We start from the raw sequence: 21310 nt of genomic DNA on the forward strand, positions 1-21310 counted from the left end.
AAATGTTTCCACTCCTTGTGCTTTTCATGCAGTAATGTTTGAAGCTATTTCTGCTGTTGTCCCATTCCCGGTGAAATCCGCTGTGCCTCCAATCCCGATCCCAGTCCTCTTGCAAAGCAATCAGCATTTGTCAGACGCATGAGTCATTGGCGGTACTCAGACTGGATCCTGGACGACTACACGGGGGCACGTGTGGGGTGGCTAAGAGACCAATTGAAGGATGCCATGTTTACTGAATATGTGCCTAATTTTGTCAGGACATAGCTGGGTCCATTGCTTCTGCGTGCTCTATTTTCACAAGCAAAGGCCTGGCTCTTTCTCCTGGCACCTTCTCAGGTGATCTCCATGCCTTCTTCTCAAATCAACGTCTGGACTGGCGCAAAACAGCTGACCGTTGTCGACAGGATTCGAACCTGTGCGGGGAGACCCCAATGGATTTCTAGTCCATCGCCTTGACCGCTCGGCCACAACAACCACATTGGGCTGTGGAGCTACATACTTGAAAGACATACGTCTTCCAAGTCCTACGCCACACATCTTTCAAGTAGGATGTGCACAACAACGGCCACGCTGGATTGTAAATGCGGTAGCTGCATGACTTTGGTGCGAAAGCTTGTGGTTTTGCAGTTCCGTGAGATTGGTGCAGCACAGCTGCGGTTGAAGCTAGCTGGCTGACATTAGCTTGCTTGTTTGCATGAACAGTAACACACACAGCTGATGATTTTGCCACCGCAAAGAGCTGATCAGTACATGGTTAGTAAAATGTTATCTTCATTCCAAACATTCAGCACAATATTTAAAGTGGGACTGGGTGTCTTTATGAAGAAGTAGCATGTCCAATCCCAGTTTCATGTAAGAAGGTATAGGTATGAAGTGATGAGAACTCAAAGCCTGTTTGAACAGTGTCTTTCCACAGCAAACGGTAGCAGCGAGGCCGATGAAGAATGCACCTGGCCTGACATTGTAAGCATTTGCAAAAAGAGCGGAGAATGTTTTTAGTGTAAAATAGTACACAGCCCACATGCTTGAACAGCACTGCGAGTGGCAACTGCGATGGCCGGGAATCGAACCCGGGTCAACTGCTTGGAAGGCAGCTATGCTCGCCACTATACCACCATCGCTGTGAAAGACTACAACATCACTGATTCATTGTCCGGCTTATACAGATTTTCAGGACAATTAACAAGGTGGGCATTGTGATTACTCGCTTGTCAGGTTCTAACCTGGTCAAAAGGTAGATCACTAAAAAGACTAGTGCTTTCATGAAACTGCACATTTAATCTTATCAGCAAAGCTTCTTTGCTACTCAAGTGTGGCCTCTCACGCATTTAAACTCTTGCGTGATTTTTAGCACCTTGAGAGTCGCAATGGTCACGCGAGTTCTTCAGGTCACAGCAGACAAGGTGAGAATAGGTGTGAATCTGTCTTGGGACGAATCTGGGACGAGGACGTCTTTGGCTCCTCTTTCAAGTTATTGGACTTTGGCAAAAAGGTTTTACGCTTAATTCAAAAATGAGAGCAAGTGTCTGTGTCCCGAATACAAAGTGGGAGCTGGTTCCACAGAGAGGGGCCTGAAAAGTGATGGCTCTGCCTTCCATTGCACTTTAAAATCCCCTCGGAAGCCAGCAGTCTGAGAGCAAAGCACTCTGTTGGGATGATATGGCACTGTGAGATCTTGTAGACAAAATTGGTGGTGATTATTCAAGACCTTGTGTGTGAGGGCAAGTATTTGGATTTTTATTTGGGATTTAATTGGGAGCCAATGAAGAGAGAAGTCCATATGGGGGAAATCTACTCTGTCCTTCCAGTCCCTGACTGTGCTCTGGATGCAGCGTTTTGGAAAACAGTGTAAAGGCTTTTCAGGAAGCTTTTAGGACACTGTGAAAATACTGAATTTGAATAGTGGAGGCTAGAAGTAGTGAATGTATCCTTCCTCTCTATCATTAGATGGAGAGAGTGTACAAAGGCCGGCATAGTGGGTCTGTGGCCACTCTTGCTTGCGCTTTTGCGTGTCTGTCAGCCAGCTGTGGAGAAGAGCAAAGTTTTTACATGCAAAGAGCTGTAGTGAAAAGCAGTGTTCGAAACAATGAAATGTTTCCACTCCTTGTGCTTTTCATGCAGTAATGTTTGAAGCTATTTCTGCTGTTGTCCCATTCCCGGTGAAATCCGCTGTGCCTCCAATCCCGATCCCAGTCCTCTTGCAAAGCAATCAGCATTTGTCAGAAGCATGAGTCATTGGCGGTACTCAGACTGGATCCTGGACGACTACACGGGGGCACGTGTGGGGTGGCTAAGAGACCAATTGAAGGATGCCATGTTTACTGAATATGTGCCTAATTTTGTCAGGACATAGCTGGGTCCATTGCTTCTGCGTGCTCTATTTTCACAAGCAAAGGCCTGGCTCTTTCTCCTGGCACCTTCTCAGGTGATCTCCATGCCTTCTTCTCAAATCAACGTCTGGACTGGCGCAAAACAGCTGACCGTTGTCGACAGGATTCGAACCTGTGCGGGGAGACCCCAATGGATTTCTAGTCCATCGCCTTGACCGCTCGGCCACAACAACCACATTGGGCTGTGGAGCTACATACTTGAACGACATACGTCTTCCAAGTCCTACGCCACACATCTTTCAAGTAGGATGTGCACAACAACGGCCACGCTGGATTGTAAATGCGGTAGCTGCATGACTTTGGTGCGAAAGCTTGTGGTTTTGCAGTTCCGTGAGATTGGTGCAGCACAGCTGCGGTTGAAGCTAGCTGGCTGACATTAGCTTGCTTGTTTGCATGAACAGTAACACACACAGCTGATGATTTTGCCACCGCAAAGAGCTGATCAGTACATGGTTAGTAAAATGTTATCTTCATTCCAAACATTCAGCACAATATTTAAAGTGGGACTGGGTGTCTTTATGAAGAAGTAGCATGTCCAATCCCAGTTTCATGTAAGAAGGTATAGGTATGAAGTGATGAGAACTCAAAGCCTGTTTGAACAGTGTCTTTCCACAGCAAACGGTAGCAGCGAGGCCGATGAAGAATGCACCTGGCCTGACATTGTAAGCATTTGCAAAAAGAGCGGAGAATGTTTTTAGTGTAAAATAGTACGCAGCCCACATGCTTGAACAGCACTGCGAGTGGCAACTGCGATGGCCGGGAATCGAACCCGGGTCAACTGCTTGGAAGGCAGCTATGCTCGCCACTATACCACCATCGCTGTGAAAGACTACAACATCACTGATTCATTGTCCGGCTTATACAGATTTTCAGGACAATTAACAAGGTGGGCATTGTGATTACTCGCTTGTCAGGTTCTAACCTGGTCAAAAGGTAGATCACTAAAAACACTAGTGCTTTCATGAAACTGCACATTTAATCTCATCAGCAAAGCTTCTTTGCTACTCAAGTGTGGCCTCTCACGCATTTAAACTCTTGCGTGATTTTTAGCACCTTGAGAGTCGCAATGGTCACGCGAGTTCTTCAGGTCACAGCAGACAAGGTGAGAATAGGTGTGAATCTGTCTTGGGACGAATCTGGGACGAGGACGTCTTTGGCTCCTCTTTCAAGTTATTGGACTTTGGCAAAAAGGTTTTACGCTTAATTCAAAAATGAGAGCAAGTGTCTGTGTCCCGAATACAAAGTGGGAGCTGGTTCCACAGAGAGGGGCCTGAAAAGTGATGGCTCTGCCTTCCATTGCACTTTAAAATCCCCTCGGAAGCCAGCAGTCTGAGAGCAAAGCACTCTGTTGGGATGATATGGCACTGTGAGATCTTGTAGACAAAATTGGTGGTGATTATTCAAGACCTTGTGTGTGAGGGCAAGTATTTGGATTTTTATTTGGGATTTAATTGGGAGCCAAGTGTACAAAGGCCGGCATAGTGGGTCTGTGGCCACTCTTGCTTGCGCTTTTGCGTGTCCGTCAGCCAGCTGTGGAGAAGAGCAAAGTTTTTACATGCAAAGAGCTGTAGTGAAAAGCAGTGTTCCAAACAATGAAATGTTTCCACTCCTTGTGCTTTTCATGCAGTAATGTTTGAAGCTATTTCTGCTGTTGTCCCATTCCCGGTGAAATCCGCTGTGCCTCCAATCCCGATCCCAGTCCTCTTGCAAAGCAATCAGCATTTGTCAGAAGCATGAGTCATTGGCGGTACTCAGACTGGATCCTGGACGACTACACGGGGGCACGTGTGGGGTGGCTAAGAGTCCAATTGAAGGATGCCATGTTTACTGAATATGTGCCTAATTTTGTCAGGACATAGCTGGGTCCATTGCTTCTGCGTGCTCTATTTTCACAAGCAAAGGCCTGGCACTTTCTCCTGGCACCTTCTCAGGTGATCTCCATGCCTTCTTCTCAAATCAACGTCTGGACTGCCGCAAAACAGCTGACCGTTGTCGACAGGATTCGAACCTGTGCGGGGAGACCACAATGGATTTCTAGTCCATCGCCTTGACCGCTCGGCCACAACAACCACATTGGGCTGTGGAACTACATACTTGAAAGACATACGTCTTCCAAGTCCTACGCCACACATCTTTCAAGTAGGATGTGCACAACAACGGCCACGCTGGATTGTAAATGCGGTAGCTGCATGACTTTGGTGCGAAAGCTTGTGGTTTTGCAGTTCCGTGAGATTGGTGCAGCACAGCTGCGGTTGAAGCTAGCTGGCTGACATTAGCTTGCTTGTTTGCATGAACAGTAACACACACAGCTGATGATTTTGCCACCGCAAAGAGCTGATCAGTACATGGTTAGTAAAATGTTATCTTCATTCCAAACATTCAGCACAATATTTAAAGTGGGACTGGGTGTCTTTATGAAGAAGTAGCGTGTCCAATCACAGTTTCATGTAAGAAGGTATAGGTATGAAGTGATGAGAACTCAAAGCCTGTTTGAACAGTGTCTTTCCACAGCAAACGGTAGCAGCGAGGCCGATGAAGAATACACCTGGCCTGACATTGTAAGCATTTGCAGAAAGAGCGGAGAACGTTTTTAGTGTAAAATAGTACGCAGCCCACATGCTTGAACAGCACTGCGAGTGGCAACTGCGATGGCCGGGAATCGAACCCGGGTCAACTGCTTGGAAGGAAGCTATGCTCGCCACTATACCACCATCGCTGTGAAAGACTACAACATCACTGATTCATTGTCCGGCTTATACAGATTTTCAGGACAATTAACAAGGTGGGCATTGTGATTACTCGCTTGTCAGGTTCTAACCTGGTCAAAAGGTAGATCACTAAAAAGACTAGTGCTTTCATGCAACTGCACATTTAATCTCATCAGCAAAGCTTCTTTGCTACTCAAGTGTGGCCTCTCACGCATTTAAACTCTTGCGTGATTTTTAGCACCTTGAGAGTCGCAATGGTCACGCGAGTTCTTCAGGTCACAGCAGACAAGGTGAGAATAGGTGTGAATCTGTCTTGGGACGAATCTGGGACGAGGACGTCTTTGGCTCCTCTTTCAAGTTATTGGACTTTGGCAAAAAGGTTTTACGCTTAATTCAAAAATGAGAGCAAGTGTCTGTGTCCCGAATACAAAGTGGGAGCTGGTTCCACAGAGAGGGGCCTGAAAAGTGATGGCTCTGCCTTCCATTGCACTTTAAAATCCCCTCGGAAGCCAGCAGTCTGAGAGCAAAGCACTCTGTTGGGATGATATGGCACTGTGAGATCTTGTAGACAAAATTGGTGGTGATTATTCAAGACCTTGTGTATGAGGGCAAGTATTTGGATTTTTATTTGGGATTTAATTGGGAGCCAATGAAGAGAGAAGTCCATATGGGGGAAATCTACTCTGTCCTTCCAGTCCCTGACTGTGCTCTGGATGCAGCGTTTTGGAAAACAGTGTAAAGGCTTTTCAGGAAGCTTTTAGGACACTGTGAAAATACTGAATTTGAATAGTGGAGGCTAGAAGTAGTGAATGTATCCTTCCTCTCTATCATTAGATGGAGAGAGTGTACAAAGTGGGTCTGTGGCCACTCTTGCTTGCGCTTTTGCGTGTCTGTCAGCCAGCTGTGGAGAAGAGCAAAGTTTTTACATGCAAAGAGCTGTAGTGAAAAGCAGTGTTCCAAACAATGAAATGTGTCCACTCCTTGTGCTTTTCATGCAGTAATGTTTGAAGCTATTTCTGCTGTTGTCCCATTCCCGGTGAAATCCGCTGTGCCTCCAATCCCGATCCCAGTCCTCTTGCAAAGCAATCAGCATTTGTCAGACGCATGAGTCATTGGCGGTACTCAGACTGGATCCTGGATCAGACTGCAGTCCTATTCTAAAGGCTGATCTAAAGAATTCCACACAACAGTTAGTTATAACCTCTGGTCTCCTCCCCCTACAGTAAACACCCCCACAATGGAAATACACTGGTACAGTGGCCAGGGGTGCTGACACCCTGACCCCCATCTCCTTTTAAGGTAGTGTCCACTGGGAATTGTCGGCCCTCGCCCTCAGTAACTCGTGCTACTCGTGGGGGTTGGTTGTCCTCCTGCCCTGCACCACAGTTCTTTGTTCCCAATCCAGGCCTATTTTCTATTTTTTATTCTTACACCCATTAACTGCCATGTTATAATGTTGCAAGCAATCACAAACTACAGTGTCTCTAACTCCAATGTATACCAAGCAGTCTATTATTCTCAACACCCGTCAGCTCTGTCTCCCATTCCCTGATTGCCCTGTGTGTATTTCAGCCCTGTTTTCTGGTGTGTGTTGCTGGTTCGTCTGTGTGGTTTCCCTGCATCCTCTCTACGTCTCCCTGCATCTCCATTTAATGTCTCAAGGTTTAATCTCACTCACTTCAGAAGCTGCCTGCATCTCTGGTCCCTTGTGTGGAGAGCAGGGAAATTATTTTGCTGCTATTGTTAATAATCATCATTACCATTGCATTAATAATATAATCTACAGTATTGATATTGTAGTTAGATGTTTAAACATATTGGCACCCAATTAGCCTTTATTACAGGTGCAGTTATAACCACTTTAAACTATTGAGTTGAATCTACACTGGGAAGTAATCAGGGAATGGGCAACAGGAGGGAGACACAGCTGGGGGAAATTAGGCTAACGAGACGAGACAAGGGAGGTAAAACTGAATACACTCAAATGAGACGCAGACCTTCACAATAAAACAGGAAACAGGAAAACATCACACAAGGACGCAGACACAAAGAGGCAGACAGAATATAACACATGGAACTCAAACTATGTTAAACATGAGACAAACCCCTAAACCAGAATCACTGAAAATAGGTTAATAATAATAATAATAATAATAATAATCAACAAGGCACCAGGGAAACGATACGATCCATCATTCAAAAATAAACCAAAATATAAGAACTTAAAATGCTGGGTCAAACCGACCCAGAACCGTGACAATCTCTGAAATATAAATCATGTTTAACTCAAAGTCTCTTTCACATTCTCAACTAATACTGAAACTCTTTTTTTTTTTACAGTTTTTACTAAATTTAGTAAATTGATTACATTCTGTTTTTGCATTGTTAATTTTCAATCATGCTTTTTCATTGTATATTATGTGCATCTTTTTTATAAACATAAATAACGTTTTAATTTCACATTGGTGTTTACCTCATTGTTCTTGTTTCATCATTGTTTCTAATTTACCTTGAATGACTTCAGAGCTTGAATCCTATAGAAGGCCAGGGACAAAGTACCCACCTACTCAAAACATGCACATCCAGTCATATTATTGTAACCTTAGCGGTCCAATACAACAATCTGAGTTAAAAATATTTTTACATCTTTCTGTGCATTTCACAAGTGGGAAGAAATGCAGTACAAATACTTTGTTTCTCACCTAAGTAGATCTTTCAAATATCTCTGCTTGAGTAAAGAAGTTGAATCAGTACTTGACCTTTTATCAGCGTATTTTAAACAGAATTATCTGTGCTTTTAAGTGCAGAATGTCTGTACTTTTGCCACCCTTGGTCTATATTAATTAGTCTATTAAAAAGTAATCTATTATTATTTCAGCTAAAAAAAAACAACCATTTTTTTACTTTCTGTAGGCCCATCCGGACCGGGGCCCAGTTCAGCAGCGCTGCCCGGCCCCACAGTGCCCGGGACAGCCGTCGGTCATTCAAGTGACTTGAATGACCGCCAAAATGTTTCTCCCACTGAAAATGTTACATCCGGATGAACAGAATCAACTTTTGGGGGTTCATTTTACCTTTGTTAGCCACTTGGCTATGGTAGTAAGCAGTAGACAGATGGTTGACACTGATGTGGCTTATTGCAGTGGTCCCCAACCTTTTTTGCGCCACAGACCTGTTTATGCCCGACAATATTTTCATTGACTGGCTTTTTTGGTGTCGCGGATAAATACAACAAAATAAAACCAGTACTGGTACCGAAAAAAGAAGATTTGTTCATAACACACGTGAAAAGACCCAGAAAAACCGAGTTAACAATTAAAAACAATAACAAAATAACGCTGAAAACTGATAAAAACCCTGAAAACTACACATTTCACACCCAAGCCTCAACTCTTGTGGCCCAGTGCCAAACAACCGGTCCGGGGATTGGGGACCGCTGGCTTATTGAATGTTTTGGACCATGTTTAACATAATAATAATAATAATTAGCCATTAATTGGAAGAGATGTATTGTTGATTTGTCTGCTATTTGCATACTGTCTCTCACTATATAAAATATATAGTGTATTATTTTACTTATTTTGTATCTGTTGTATTTTATTTGTATTTTTTGTATTCTCCTTCTGCTATCTCTACCTGAGCTGAGGTAACGCACAAATTTCCCCGCGGTGGGATCAATAAAGTTTTATCTTTATGGGCAGAGGAAGGGTTCGCCAGGCCACCCAACAGACCAGGACAGGCCCTGTCTGAGCCACTCACATTCATAAATCCACTCGCGCTCACACGCTCTGCTCAGTCACACTGGCTCTGATTACTAATCACTAACTAACTACTGTAAACTACTGGAACAACTATCTCCTCAAAAATGTTTGTTAAATTAACCAAGCTTATACAGACTGTATATAACTACCAACTCTTGCCAGCTGTGACAATCAGTTATCTATTTTGGCCTCAAGTGTTCCTGACAAACAGCACAGTTTAGGTAAATGGCCTGTATTTGTATAGCGCTTTACACATTCACTCATCCACCCAGTCACACACTGACTGTAAGCTACATAGTAGCCACAGCCGCCCTGGGGCGCACTGACAGAGGCGAGGCTGCCGGACACTGGCGCCACCAGGCCTTCTGACCACCACCAGTAGTCAACGGGTCTTGCCCAAGGATACAACGACAGAGACTGTCCAAGCCAGGGCTCAAACCAGCAACCTTCCGATTACAAGATGAACTGCCAACTCTTGAGCCGCAATCGCCCCAGTAACACAAATGTAATATCCAAACTCATTATGTCATCATTTCAGAGGATTTTTAATTTGATTTATTTTCAGATAAAAGCAAAACTGAATCTGCATTAGCTGTGCCTGTACTGCATTTGACCAGACATGTCAAAAACTGCACTAACTGACATTTTAGTCTTAATATATGAAAGTCATCTATTTTTATGTATGAATGACCGTCGAAATGTTCCTGCTGTCATGAGATAAAATGCTTTCTGAAAGGAAAAACATCTGCAACTAACACCAGCAAGTAAGAGCTTATAACGTGGTGTAACCTTCCTATTAGTTTAGACAGATGGCATCGTCATATCCTCTGTGTCTGCGTGTTTGTGTGCGTGCAGAGATCAAGGCGATTGTGGGGTGAAGAGGTTACATTAAAGTGCAGTAAGAAAATCACAGTGGACACAATCTGCACACTGCATATGCAAATCCACATTTCTCCCGATATTGGCATAAATATTTTCTGTTTTATCAGTGCTGTTCAATCAAATATGCAAATAAAATGACCTTTGACCAGGATGCTGTCGTCAGGGGAGAACTACAACAGGAGCAGTCTGCCGCTCCCCGTCAGTCCAATGACCTTCTGCACCGTAATGGCTTGCATGGTTTCAAGAAATCCACGGGACTGCTGGGAGTGCGGGTGATGGGTCATATTTATAGGCCTGGACGTGCTTGTATCCATATGATATATTGTTAACGGAGTTGATTGAAGTCGTTTTTATTGGATACTGGATGGTTACTTTACAGGGCACCTCTTGTGAGAGCTGCGATGCATGCATGGAGAAACGTGAACATTCCTCTTATTTTAATAAAGTTTTGAACGATTTTAAGCTTTAACGCGGAGGGGACGATGAAGCGGTGTCTGCTTGCCCTGTCCCTCCTGAGCTTGTGGACTCTCGCAATGGAAGGTAAGAAATTTCTGCTTGTTTTTGTTTTATGGCCCAGGTCCATTCGCTTTGACTTCGTACACGATCTCTGTCGCCTTTCACAGACAATGCGGGTGGCTCCACTCCGCGGTCTACCGGTTGTCCCGGTAATTTATCCGGTGTCCAGTCTAGGAGTTTTAACACTGCCGGTGTTTCAAATTATCTGACAAAACGAAAAGCCTCGCTGAAGGAAAGAGAAATGGTTTTTCTACAGCTCATGCAGATGCGTGTCAATGTTATCTGTAAATAATGCAGAGTAACATTAATAATACATGTAAAAATAAATAAATAAAGGCCATCTGCCTGGATTCATTCCAGCGTGTTTCTGTGGCATAACCTATCAGCTCCCGTGGAAACTCCGGGTTCTCTGCGTACATGGTCACCCTGTCAGCTTTTTGACATTTGCTGCTGATTCTGAAAAAACCGCCCACGTTAACTAATGGTGCTGATAATTTAACCTGAATAACTGCCGCTGGACTCCGTGTCAGCTGCTATCAGAACGGGTTGTTTTTATTCCACTTCTTATGTCTCAGTGTTTCTGGGTGCAAAGAATTCCTTTATGATACGATGAATTGATGATTTTCAGCAGTTCAAAATCACACCTGTGTGTCTGACAGGGTTTCTATGAGACACACTGACTTGATGTTGATGATGAGTATGCCTCAGAGAAAGAAATCCCTTGTTTCTTTTGTCTTCTCCAGCTTCACCACAGAGATATGTGTTCTTGTTCTTCTAGTTTTAAAAAATGTTAGTGTGTAAAACTGATGAAGGAAAAAATGCATATTTGAAATAAAATGGTTGAACATATTTTCAGAGGAAGAAGTCATAAATAAACGTTTGAGCGAATTTCTGAAGTCTCGTCATGTTGCAGTATCTCTGTCAGAGAACGAGCTCGTTCAGCTAAAAGCTGTTTTTCCTGAGTTGGACCTTTCAAGTGTTACGGTTTTAAACTTTCAGATTCTGAGGAGTCCTGTAAATTTAAAACGGTGTTTATGCGTCATACAAACTCTCCAACAATCACAAATCTCTTAACCAAAATAACACTTGCTTTTTTCATCGTAACATTTAACACTAAACTGCGTGCAGCAACCCTTTTGTGCGGCTTGTTCTCATAATATTCTGTCGCCAAACCTTTGCGTTGTGAAAGAGTAAGTCTGACAAACACATGCTGCATGTCTCATTTAAACTCTGACAGAAGCTTGTTAACATCTAAATAAGGTTTTGTTGTGGTGCAGAGCATCAGTAAATCTGGCCCATGGGCACAGTTATTTCTGCCATTAACCTAATTAAAAATATATTTGCATTCCCTTTCAGAGCGCCTCAGGGGAACCACAAGATGGAGTGAATATGTAACCTAATGTGATTTCCCCCCCCCCCCACCCCAAGTATTCTCAGTCTCTGACATTGTTAGCCACAAATCAGTCCGTGTCGAGCACAAATGCAGTCCTACAGCTCTTCAACACCGCTCAGATCCATGATGCATAAAACTGTGTCAAAATACGGCAAGTAATTTGATTCTGGAAGATCAGCAGTGTTTTAGATCAATGTCTGAATCTTGCAGTATACAATAAAGAATCCGGGAGCAGCAGTGTGGCTTCATGCTGAGGGAGCACAACAGATGTGATTTTTGCTTTGTGTAGAAAAGGCCAGAAAGACTTGCATTGTGTTTTGTGGATCTAGACAAAGTGTGTAATAGGGTGTTAAGTAAGGAAGTGCAGCACTGCATGAGGAAGTCAGGAGTGACAGAAATGTGAGGCTGGTGTAAGACATGTATGAGGACGGAGAGACAGTGGTTAGGTGTGCAGTAGGCGTGACAGACTGGTTCAAGGTGGGACGTTAGATTATTTTGGTGAAAGAAGAGAGCACAGGCAGGGTGTAGTGAGTAGAGATGAGTGTGAGGAGGGGTGACTTGTGACAGAAAGAGATCTCCCAATGAGATTTTCAGTGAGAGTGATGAGGATGGACAGGATTAGAATCAAGGATATCAGGTAATAGAGGACAAAGCTAGGATAAGATGGAGGCAGGTGAGCTGCTGTGGTGATCCTTAAAGAAAGAGGTCAAAATAAAAAGACAGGTTATTAGATTTCAGTGTATTGATGAGTCAGGATCTGACAGTAAATTATATATTTTATGTATATCTTGTGTAGTTCTGCACACCGTACAAGTGAGCTATGTCAGAGATTTCAGGTTTAGAAGGTGGACTAGTCGTAATAAAGAAGCCCTCAGATATATCGATAACACTAAAGAAAGCCTTCATACATATTTAATGAGGTCAGCTGCACAAAGAGCTTAGTCCTTGGACCAAATTTCCTAGCACTCTGCACCACAGCAAAACTATCTTTAGACGTCTGTCTAACACTAAAAGGCGGAAAGTAATGGTTGATGTTACATCATACAGGTCAGCTGTTACACACAGACTTCAGTTTTCAGGATATCACAGCTGTGCTTTGGATAAATGCCTCAGCAACACAATTTCTAACAGATAAGCTCACCCTTACTAAAAGAAACATATTGATCTTCAGTCTCCTCTGCTTTAGCTTGTATGCCACACTGTTTTCAGAGAAAAGCATGTGCAAAACGCTGCAAGTTTTCAGACTCATTAGTCTGCTCAAATGATTCCCAACAGTTCAGCAACTAAAATGGCAGTTTGCTTACTCGGCAAACCACGGCAGCAGCTTTTTGACACGGTGACACTGACTGTTTCTAAATTAGGTCCTCGCACTGAAGTCAGATAAAACTGAGGCTATTGTATTTCAGAAACACTTTGTCTAACCAGATGCTTACTCTGGATGGCATTATCTTGGCCTCCAGCAAAATTGTTGCAGTCTTTGAGTTCTTTTTGAGGAGAATATGTAATTCATGTGCACATTTAACAAATACATGGGACTCTTTTTCTTGCGTTTGTCAAAGAGAGCAGTCCCACATCTATCTTTAAAGTTACAAACATCCTGTCTTAGAGTAATGCTAAAAACTAGTTTATGCATTTATTACTTCTAAGCAGGACTAATTCATTGTCACGTTCTTCTAAAAGTTCATCTGGAATACTGTAGCAAGAGCACTGACAGCGACTAGGAAAAAGAATGCATATTTAGCTTGTTTTCATTGGCTCCCTGTCAATCAGGAATCACATGTAAAATTTCTCCTCACCTATAAGGTCTTGAATCAGGCCCCATCTTATCTTAAAGATCTTATAGTACCATATTACCCAATTAGAGCACTTTGTACTAACACTGCAGGCTTACATGTTGTTCGTTGAGTATCTAAAAGTAGAAGACAGGAGTAGAAGGCTAGTTTGAATCAAGGAGACAGACACTATCTCTGTCTCCTTGATCCTTGATTAAGATTAGCAAAAAGTAAAGTTTTAAGTCTAAAGCATATAGTTGGGGCTGGATCAGGTGACTCCGAATCCTCCCTCAGTTAGGCTGCAATAGGTCCAGGCTGCTAAGACATTACCATGATGCACTGAGTTTTTTTTCTTCACTCTCTTCTCTTTATTCACTGTGTGTTTCTACATCATTTTGCTTTTAAACATGAGTCATTATTAATCCATGGCTCTCTTGCACAGTCTTTGTCCTGTCTTCCTCCATCAGTCACTGCAGATGGCTTCCCATCCCTGAGCCTGGTTCTGCTGGAGGCTTCTTTCTGTTAAAAGGGGAGTTTTTGCTCATGGGGGAGGGTCATCTGATTGTGGAGGTTTTCTCATATAAATAAGACTAAAACTAAATTGAACCCATTTTGTTTCCTCTTTTGATAGTGCAGAGAAAAAGAGGTCTTTAACACTGCCTTCCACCAGAACTACACTTGTGGTTGTGTGTTCACAGATTGTCTTCTATCTTGGATGTAAAAAAAAAGTGGTTATTTGAGTTGCTGTTGGTGTCCTATGAGCTCAAAGCAGTCTGGTCGTTTTCCTCTGGCGTCTGGCATCAACAACAACAATGCATTTTCGCCCAGAGACTGTGCACTCACTGATATGTCCTCATTTTCAGACAGGTCTCTGTAAATCCTCGTAATGGCTGTGTGGGAAGATCCCAGTAGATCAGCTCTGTATGAATCACTCAGACCAGCCTGTCTAGCACCTTTCTCCCTGAATGCTGTTGCTCATTTAAAGTAGCCATCATGTGATTTGATTGGCTGAGTAATATTTGCTTCAGGTAATTCAACAGGTGTGCAAAATCACAAAGTGCAAAATGTGTTAGGTTAGTTTAGTTCACTTTACATTTGTTTTTGTTTTGTTTTGTTTTTTTGTTTTATAGCAGAAGAGACAATGAGTTCAGGCTTTTGCCTTTTAAAGAAAGATTTTAAAGAAATGTCTCCCAAACCAGGAAAGGATTTCCTTTGTCAGTGTGAAGATCTGAACATATTTGTGAAATTTTACCAGCAATACTATTAGATTCAGAAAGCTGATTTCATTTAAACATTTAAACGTATTTTCTAATTGGTGTGTTAATTCTGCTTGCAAAATAATACAAAATAGCTTGGATGTTGTTTCTGCATTTTAAATTTGAAGCTACAGACCCTTTTGACGTTGCTCTGCCAGTTTGTCTCATTTAGCACCTTTTTCCTGTAGTTCTACATGTTTTTGTTGCTGTCTGACTGCAATAAGCTATGTTAGCAGTCAGGGATCTCACCTTCTTCAGGCATCCTGGTTGTGCATCCCCTTCAGTTCTTGTACATTATCTGTGTGCCAACCCTCAAGTGCCTTGCACAGAAATGTAAGATTTATTCATCTTCTCCTGTTTAGTTTACTGACGTTTATCAAACTGATTTAGAAAGATGCTTATTTGAAATAAAACGGGCAGATCTATTTTTAGATGAAGTCATAAATAAATGCTTGGTCTCATTTCTTAAGACGCATCATGCCAATATATTTGCTCAGAGCAGAAGCTCTTCTAGCATGCTTTTTCCCCAAATTGAACCTTTCTTGTGTTTGTCTGTTTCAGATACTGAGGAATCCTGTAATTTTATGGAGAGATGCATCTTACCATGCAGTTCCCAGATTGGGAAAGAAATCGTCATCCACTGGTTTAAGACACCAAGAGACCTTCGTGTCCACTCGTACTACCACAGCAAAAACCAGTTTGGACACCAAGACCAGTGCTTCAGAAACAGGACTTCAGTGTTCAAGGACCAGATCTCCAGTGGAAATTCCTCACTCCAGCTGACAAGTGTGGAGGTTCAGGATGAGGGCAGATATAAGTGCCACACCAGCACCATCATGGGAAACCAGGAGTCATTTGTCAACCTAAAAGTAGATGGTATGAGAAAATTGCAGTAAACATCAGCTCATTTATAAAGATTGCTCACTGCTTGTAATCTTCATTTATTTCAGCTCCAGTTAAAGAAGTCAGTCTTGATCAGGTTGAAAACTGGATCAGCTGCCGTTCAGAGGGGATCTACCCTGAACCTCAGCTCTCCTGGTCCACCAGCCCTCCATCCAACATCACCTTCACTAACACCACCACAGTTGAGAGGACTGAGCAGCTGCTTTACAACATCAGCAGTTCTCTGATGCTTTCAGCCGGTGTTTATGACCTGCTCTTTATCTGCACCATCAGCACTCGCAAGAACAGGAGGAGAGCCACTCTGCAGAGACTATGTGAGTATTTCAACCAACTGAGATTCTCAAAGTTTGGTGCAGAGCAACTGTAGGTGGATCAGCTACTCAGGCCCAGTACGACATACACACAAGACGTCACTTGTGCTTTCGGTTTAAAATAACAAACTCGAGTATTGCCTGAGAAGAGCTGTGTAGTTAAGAACATGGCATCACTTGTAATAAATTCACTGTGATTATATGCATGCAGATGTTTACCTTGGATACATGTAACTGGGTCTGAATTGTGTGGGAATGTTCGGGTTAAAGTATTGGTGGGGACCCGATTGCTTAGGGCTTCCTTGTAGTTGGAGTATCTACTGTGGTTTTCGTTGTCTTTCAGCTCATATCAGTGGTCCCAGTACTGGTGTAACAATCACCTGCACCTCGCCAAACGCTTCACTCACCAACTTCAGCCTCGTCTGGAAATTCAACCAGACTCAGACCATCGTGAACCAGACTGGGACCAACTTTACCTACTCTGTGTCAGACGAGTGGAGGGAGAAGGTGAAGAATGTGTCCAAGTCAGGCAGTCTCATGCTAAAGGACTTATCTACAAAACAGGAGGGGATGTACACCTGTAAGCTCAGTAATGCTGAGGGGACTCACATTACCCACATCCACCTGAGAATAATCAAAGGTGAGATTAAGTTAACCTAAAAAGTCAGAAAATAAGTGCTGGGGGTTCTTTTTGTTTGTTTGTTTTTGCCTGTCCCGTGTGGTACTTTACCAATCAGAATTGTTGTCTGAAGGCCAGGAAAGATGCCCAACAGATTTAGTTTTTCAAGTGGAGAAAATATGGCAATGTCATATTGGTCCACTTGATTCATCTGTTTTATTATTATTATTATTATTATTATTATTATTATTATTATTATTTCTTAAGTGAGTTTTTTGGAAGTTCCCACTGCAGGGAAAACCTTTTAATGAAAAGATATCACCTTCAAACTTCTATTTGACTATTAACAATAAAAAAAAATTTTTGCATTAATATTAATAGTTTTTTTTGAAATGATAATGTTTCAATATTCAAAATAGGAAATCTGATCATTGATAAAGAGAAATTCAAGATTATTAAAAATAGAGCTGTCTTTCGCAATTCTTTTTGGATTGAACCTCTTTATGCTTCTGAGTATTTCAGTTAAACAATGTAATAGGGCCCTATGAGCATCTCAACCATTCTTTTTTGTGCAGCAAATGTCACATTTTTACTGATATTGTCTGTTCAATCAAAAACAACACTCAACATTTAAGTGCATACATACAAATGTATACAAGCTTTTTAACAAAACTAATTAATGAACAAAGGTAGTTTGTGTCAGGGTCGATAGCAGGGACTCAAGCGCAGAGCAGGTTGACGTTTCCAAAGTTTATTTACAACATCAGTGCAGAATATATACAGTGAAAGGGGAAATCCAGGCAGAGAGGAGGGAGAGAGAATACAAAACGCACAGGGACCATGACCGTTTGAGGGCATTTTACAGTTCTGTTGATTTTAAAATGTCTTCTGCACTGGAAACTGTAGAATATCAGCATCATTACTGGATTGTATTTACAAAGTTTTAAAGAAAGAGGAAAAAATATAGAAACTGTATTTTAAATGCGAAGTTTTATACTGGATTTGAACTGGAGTCCTTGAGGAATTTATTAGTAGAAATTGACTCTTCTGTTTCAGGACGTCACATTAACCTTGTAGCCATTGTCACAGCTTTGGGGTCTGGAATTGTACTGATCGGCCTATTGACAACTGCTGCAATCTGCAGCACACAGAGAAGGGTAAGAGGCCTGTATTGCACTTTTCATAATTTATTAGCTTGCACCATCGAAACTGAAAAGGTAAAGCTGAATGGGCTGACTGAGTAGTTGGAGTGGGGCTCAAACACAGGACTTGGAAACACAGGTGAATAAAATAAAAAGGTGTCTCTATGAAACTGAAACAAAGTACAATATAACATGAGTAACAAAACGAGGAAAATTAAAACTTCAGCTCAGCAGGGAAAATGTACTTTGATGGAGAACACAACTGTGAGGGACAATGAGACAAAGGAGAGTGAGAAACTTACACAATATTTACACATTAGGTAACTGAGGAGATGGGAAACGCTGAGCTAGTCTGTCTGCATCATTCTGCCATCATGAGGGAAACTTTGCTGTTCATGTTGGAGTTGATGATTATTGAACTACTGTTACTAAACACATTTAAGTTAGATTCACAGAGTGAAAGGTAAATTTCAGCAGTACAACAATGATTGTGACCATGCTATAATCTAACAGCTATTTTATGTTTGTCATTGATTTGTTATTCATTACTGCAGCTCTGCTCCTGTTTGTCGTTGCAGCAACTCAATACCTGTTTTCACTACAGCGATTTTGCTTCTTTTCATCAGTCAACGCAGAGTGTTACCAACACCAGGACCATGTCTGAGACTGCAAATCCTGAGCCTGAACCTTTGCAGCCAGAGCTATAGTGTCCTTATCCAACTGATCCAGGGGCTCAGTATCCAGAGGTCCCCAAACCAGCTGATCCAGAACCCAGGAGTCTCATGTTCCCTGTGTCAAAAGAACCAAAGACCTGCACTAAGAAGATGATCTCTAGTCATGATGGTGCCACACTGTAAATTTGGCTTTTTCTTCAACCATGTCATGAAAGTCTTACACTTTGGTGTCCTCAGAAGCTCATCTTTGGTTTTTGTAGATGATGAGGTTATGTTGGTTACATCAGGTGGACACAGCAGAATGATAATTAACATCTCCTCCAGGTCTGAAACTGTGGTCCTCAGCTGGAAAGAGGTGACAAGTCCACTCAGGGTCAAGAACAAGTTGCTGCACCAAGTGGAGAAGTTTAGGTATCTCGGGGTGTTTTTCACTCGTGAGGGCAGCAGGAGATTGTGGACGTGGATGAAGTGATGCAGACGCTGCATCTGTCGGTTTAGTGAAGAGAGGGTCAAGCATGAAAGTGAAGTCATGATTCACCTGTCCATCTATGTCCCTACCCTCGCCTATGGTCATAGCTCTGAATAGTGACTCAAAGACGGAGACAAGTAGCATAAATGAACTTTCTCTGAAGGCTGGCTGGCCTCTCCCTTACAGACATGGTGAGGACTTCAGCCATCCGAAAATAATAATAATAATAATAGATACTTTATTGATCCCCATGGGGAAATTACTTGTTTTTCTCTGCATTTGACCCATTCACTCAGTGAAGCAGTGGGCAGCCCACTAAGCAGGCGCCCAGGGAGCAGTGTGTAGGGACGGTACCTTGCTCAGGGGTACCTCAGGGTAGCCATTAAGTGGATTCGAACCGCCGACCTTCCGATCATAGGGCGACCACTTTACCTACTGAGCTATCCCTGCCCCCCTCTGAGCCCTGAAACGGGCTCAGAGTAAACTTCTACACTGAAAGGAACCAGTTCAGGTGATTCGGGAAACTGGCAAAGACAAAGGATAACGAGAGGATGGGCAACAGGTGGGAACACAGTTGGAATGAATTACTCCCTAAAGAGACAGGAAGAAAAACAGAACACAGGATGAAAGACTCACTGATTTAACGAAGCAGAATATGGATCCATGTCTGTCTAATGTAATATTTTTAAGGCTGTCATGGTTTGCAAATTTAAAGTGCTGGGGTCCAAAGTGATATTTTTTATGGGGCCTCAAATTCCTCGTGGCAGAATATTTGCTGCTTTTCTTATTATTGCAGGGTTGGCAACCAAAGTAAAACTTTCTGGAACAGCGCTGCCCCCTGGTGGGTAAGGTTTTAATTACAAAATAGTTTTTCAGTTATTGAATGAGAAAGAAAGGATGGACACAGTATATCCTGTCATTTCAGTGCTGTTATAAGACATTGTGAGTTTAATTGCATTACACATTAAAACAAGTATCTCTGTGCTTCTAAGGCACTTAATGCATTTCAGCTCCACCAAAGCGCAAACTAAAATGGTAAATGATAAATGGTCTGTATTTGTATAGCTCTTTACTTGGTCCTAAGGACCCCAAAGCGCTTTACACTATACACAATCATCCACCCATTCACACACACATTCACACACTGGTGATGGCAGCTACAGTGTAGCCACAGCCGCCCTGGGGCGCACTGACAGAGGCGAGGCTGCCGGACACTGGCACCACCGAGCCCTCTGACCACCACCACCAAACTACTGCACAGTTTGCAGCTTTAACAGCAGCCATCTGACAGTAGGGCGCTTCAACTGTGACTAACAGTTTCTTCCTTTAAAGGGAGTTTTTCCTTCCCACTATTGCCATGTACATGCTCATAGCACAACATAGTCCCTAAAATGAAGACATTTATGTGCATAAATCTAGTTGTAGTGGCCTCCTAAGATCCTACATCCTCATATGAGGACTTTACGTTTATTTTCTCACTGCACAAATTATATATAAAGCAATAAACAACCTACTTCCTGCCAATATTCTAAAAAAAAAAAAAATTCTAAAAAAGAACAGGGATACAATTTGAAGGGGGAATTAAATTTAAAGCTTCCCTGTATCTGTATAACACTAATGTGTGTGTGTGTGTGTGTGTGTGTGTGTGTGTGTGTGTGTGTGTGTGTGTGTGTGTGTGTGTGTGTGTGTGTGTGTGTGTGAATAAAAATACATGTTAATTACTAAACAGTGGAAAGGGGGTGGGATTAAATGAGTTTATGCTTCTAAGTTGTTTATGATTATTATTGCTTTGTTTTTCTTTTGTTTTGCTTTGTTTGTTTGTCCCTTTCTTCTCTGTTGTCGTACTATTTTAATACGTGTTATACACATGTTCAAAATAAAGAGTCAATGCAAATACATTCTGACTTTTCTGCACAGTATTGTTTATTCTGCTAATATTTTGCTAAACAATGACAAGGACTTTGTTTTATGCTGTAAAATGCAGCTATTGTCTCTATATTGTCCTTCAGACTTTTAGATAGTTGAAGCAAATGTTTATTACCCTTGTTTCTGGAATAAGAAAATAATTATAATGAAGGTATTAATTCTTTAATGACACTGAAAATTATGTTTTGGTTACTTTGGTATCTAATTTTTATCGTCTCTATTTTAGTATAATCTCTGTTATTTTTTCCTGTGTATTTGGATGTTCGCCTATGTGAGTGTGTTTATGCAGCTCCATTGATTATTTTGCTGTTGTTATTGGCCAGGATATCCTTGTAAGAAAGTCTCATGTACACGCATTGTTACTTGCAGTGTTTTAATTTAAAGCCGTAAGATCTCTCCATACGCTCCCCTTTACTACGGAAGCGTAGAGCTGCCACCCAGGCAAAAGAAAAATACAAGTGTATCACGTTATAACGTGAAAAGTTTATTGTTCTAACAATATATCATCATGTTTGTACAATATACTTTTCACGTTTGAACAACATAATATCACGTTATTACAATATACATAATTATCACGTTTGTACA

General features: G+C 42.1%; 1 protein-coding gene and 6 non-coding genes across 7 annotated transcripts; 1 reads left to right on the forward strand and 6 right to left on the reverse strand.

Annotated features, from left to right (window-relative positions):
* Positions 1–392: 392 nt before the first annotated feature.
* trnas-aga (transfer RNA serine (anticodon AGA)) lies at positions 393–474 on the reverse strand. Its single transcript has one exon. It is a non-coding gene; the product is annotated as a tRNA-Ser (tRNA).
* A 575-nt stretch (positions 475–1049) lies between these two features.
* On the reverse strand, positions 1050–1121 carry trnag-ucc (transfer RNA glycine (anticodon UCC)). Its single transcript has one exon. It is a non-coding gene; the product is annotated as a tRNA-Gly (tRNA).
* A 1360-nt stretch (positions 1122–2481) lies between these two features.
* Positions 2482–2563, reverse strand: trnas-aga (transfer RNA serine (anticodon AGA)). Its single transcript has one exon. It is a non-coding gene; the product is annotated as a tRNA-Ser (tRNA).
* Positions 2564–3138: 575 nt separating this feature from the next.
* Positions 3139–3210, reverse strand: trnag-ucc (transfer RNA glycine (anticodon UCC)). Its single transcript has one exon. It is a non-coding gene; the product is annotated as a tRNA-Gly (tRNA).
* A 1167-nt stretch (positions 3211–4377) lies between these two features.
* Positions 4378–4459, reverse strand: trnas-aga (transfer RNA serine (anticodon AGA)). Its single transcript has one exon. It is a non-coding gene; the product is annotated as a tRNA-Ser (tRNA).
* A 575-nt stretch (positions 4460–5034) lies between these two features.
* trnag-ucc (transfer RNA glycine (anticodon UCC)) lies at positions 5035–5106 on the reverse strand. Its single transcript has one exon. It is a non-coding gene; the product is annotated as a tRNA-Gly (tRNA).
* Positions 5107–10026: 4920 nt separating this feature from the next.
* Positions 10027–21131, forward strand: LOC146566967 (uncharacterized). Its single transcript, XM_085286639.1, has 6 exons — positions 10027–10281; positions 15240–15554; positions 15629–15895; positions 16236–16532; positions 17568–17668; positions 18232–21131. The coding sequence occupies exons 1-6, from the start codon at positions 10224–10226 to the stop codon at positions 18358–18360; spliced, it is 1167 nt and encodes a 388-aa protein (XP_085142765.1). The 5' UTR covers positions 10027–10223; the 3' UTR covers positions 18361–21131.
* The last annotated feature ends 179 nt before the right edge of the window (positions 21132–21310 follow it).

The sequence above is a fragment of the Mchenga conophoros genome, linkage group LG9 (genome assembly GCF_057382185.1).
Source record: "Mchenga conophoros isolate Kocher_MC1m ecotype Shallow Benthic linkage group LG9, M_conophoros_male_GT1.1, whole genome shotgun sequence".
NCBI lineage: Eukaryota > Metazoa > Chordata > Actinopteri > Cichliformes > Cichlidae > Mchenga > Mchenga conophoros.

Coding starts and splice junctions, on each gene's coding strand:
- LOC146566967 (XM_085286639.1), top strand. CDS start 10,224: ATGAAGCGGTGTCTGCTTGCCCTGTCCCTCCTGAGCTTGTGGACTCTC. Junction 15,555..15,628: donor TGTCAACCTAAAAGTAGATG/GTATGAGAAAAT, acceptor CATTTATTTCAG/CTCCAGTTAAAGAAGTCAGT. Junction 15,896..16,235: donor AGCCACTCTGCAGAGACTAT/GTGAGTATTTCA, acceptor GTTGTCTTTCAG/CTCATATCAGTGGTCCCAGT.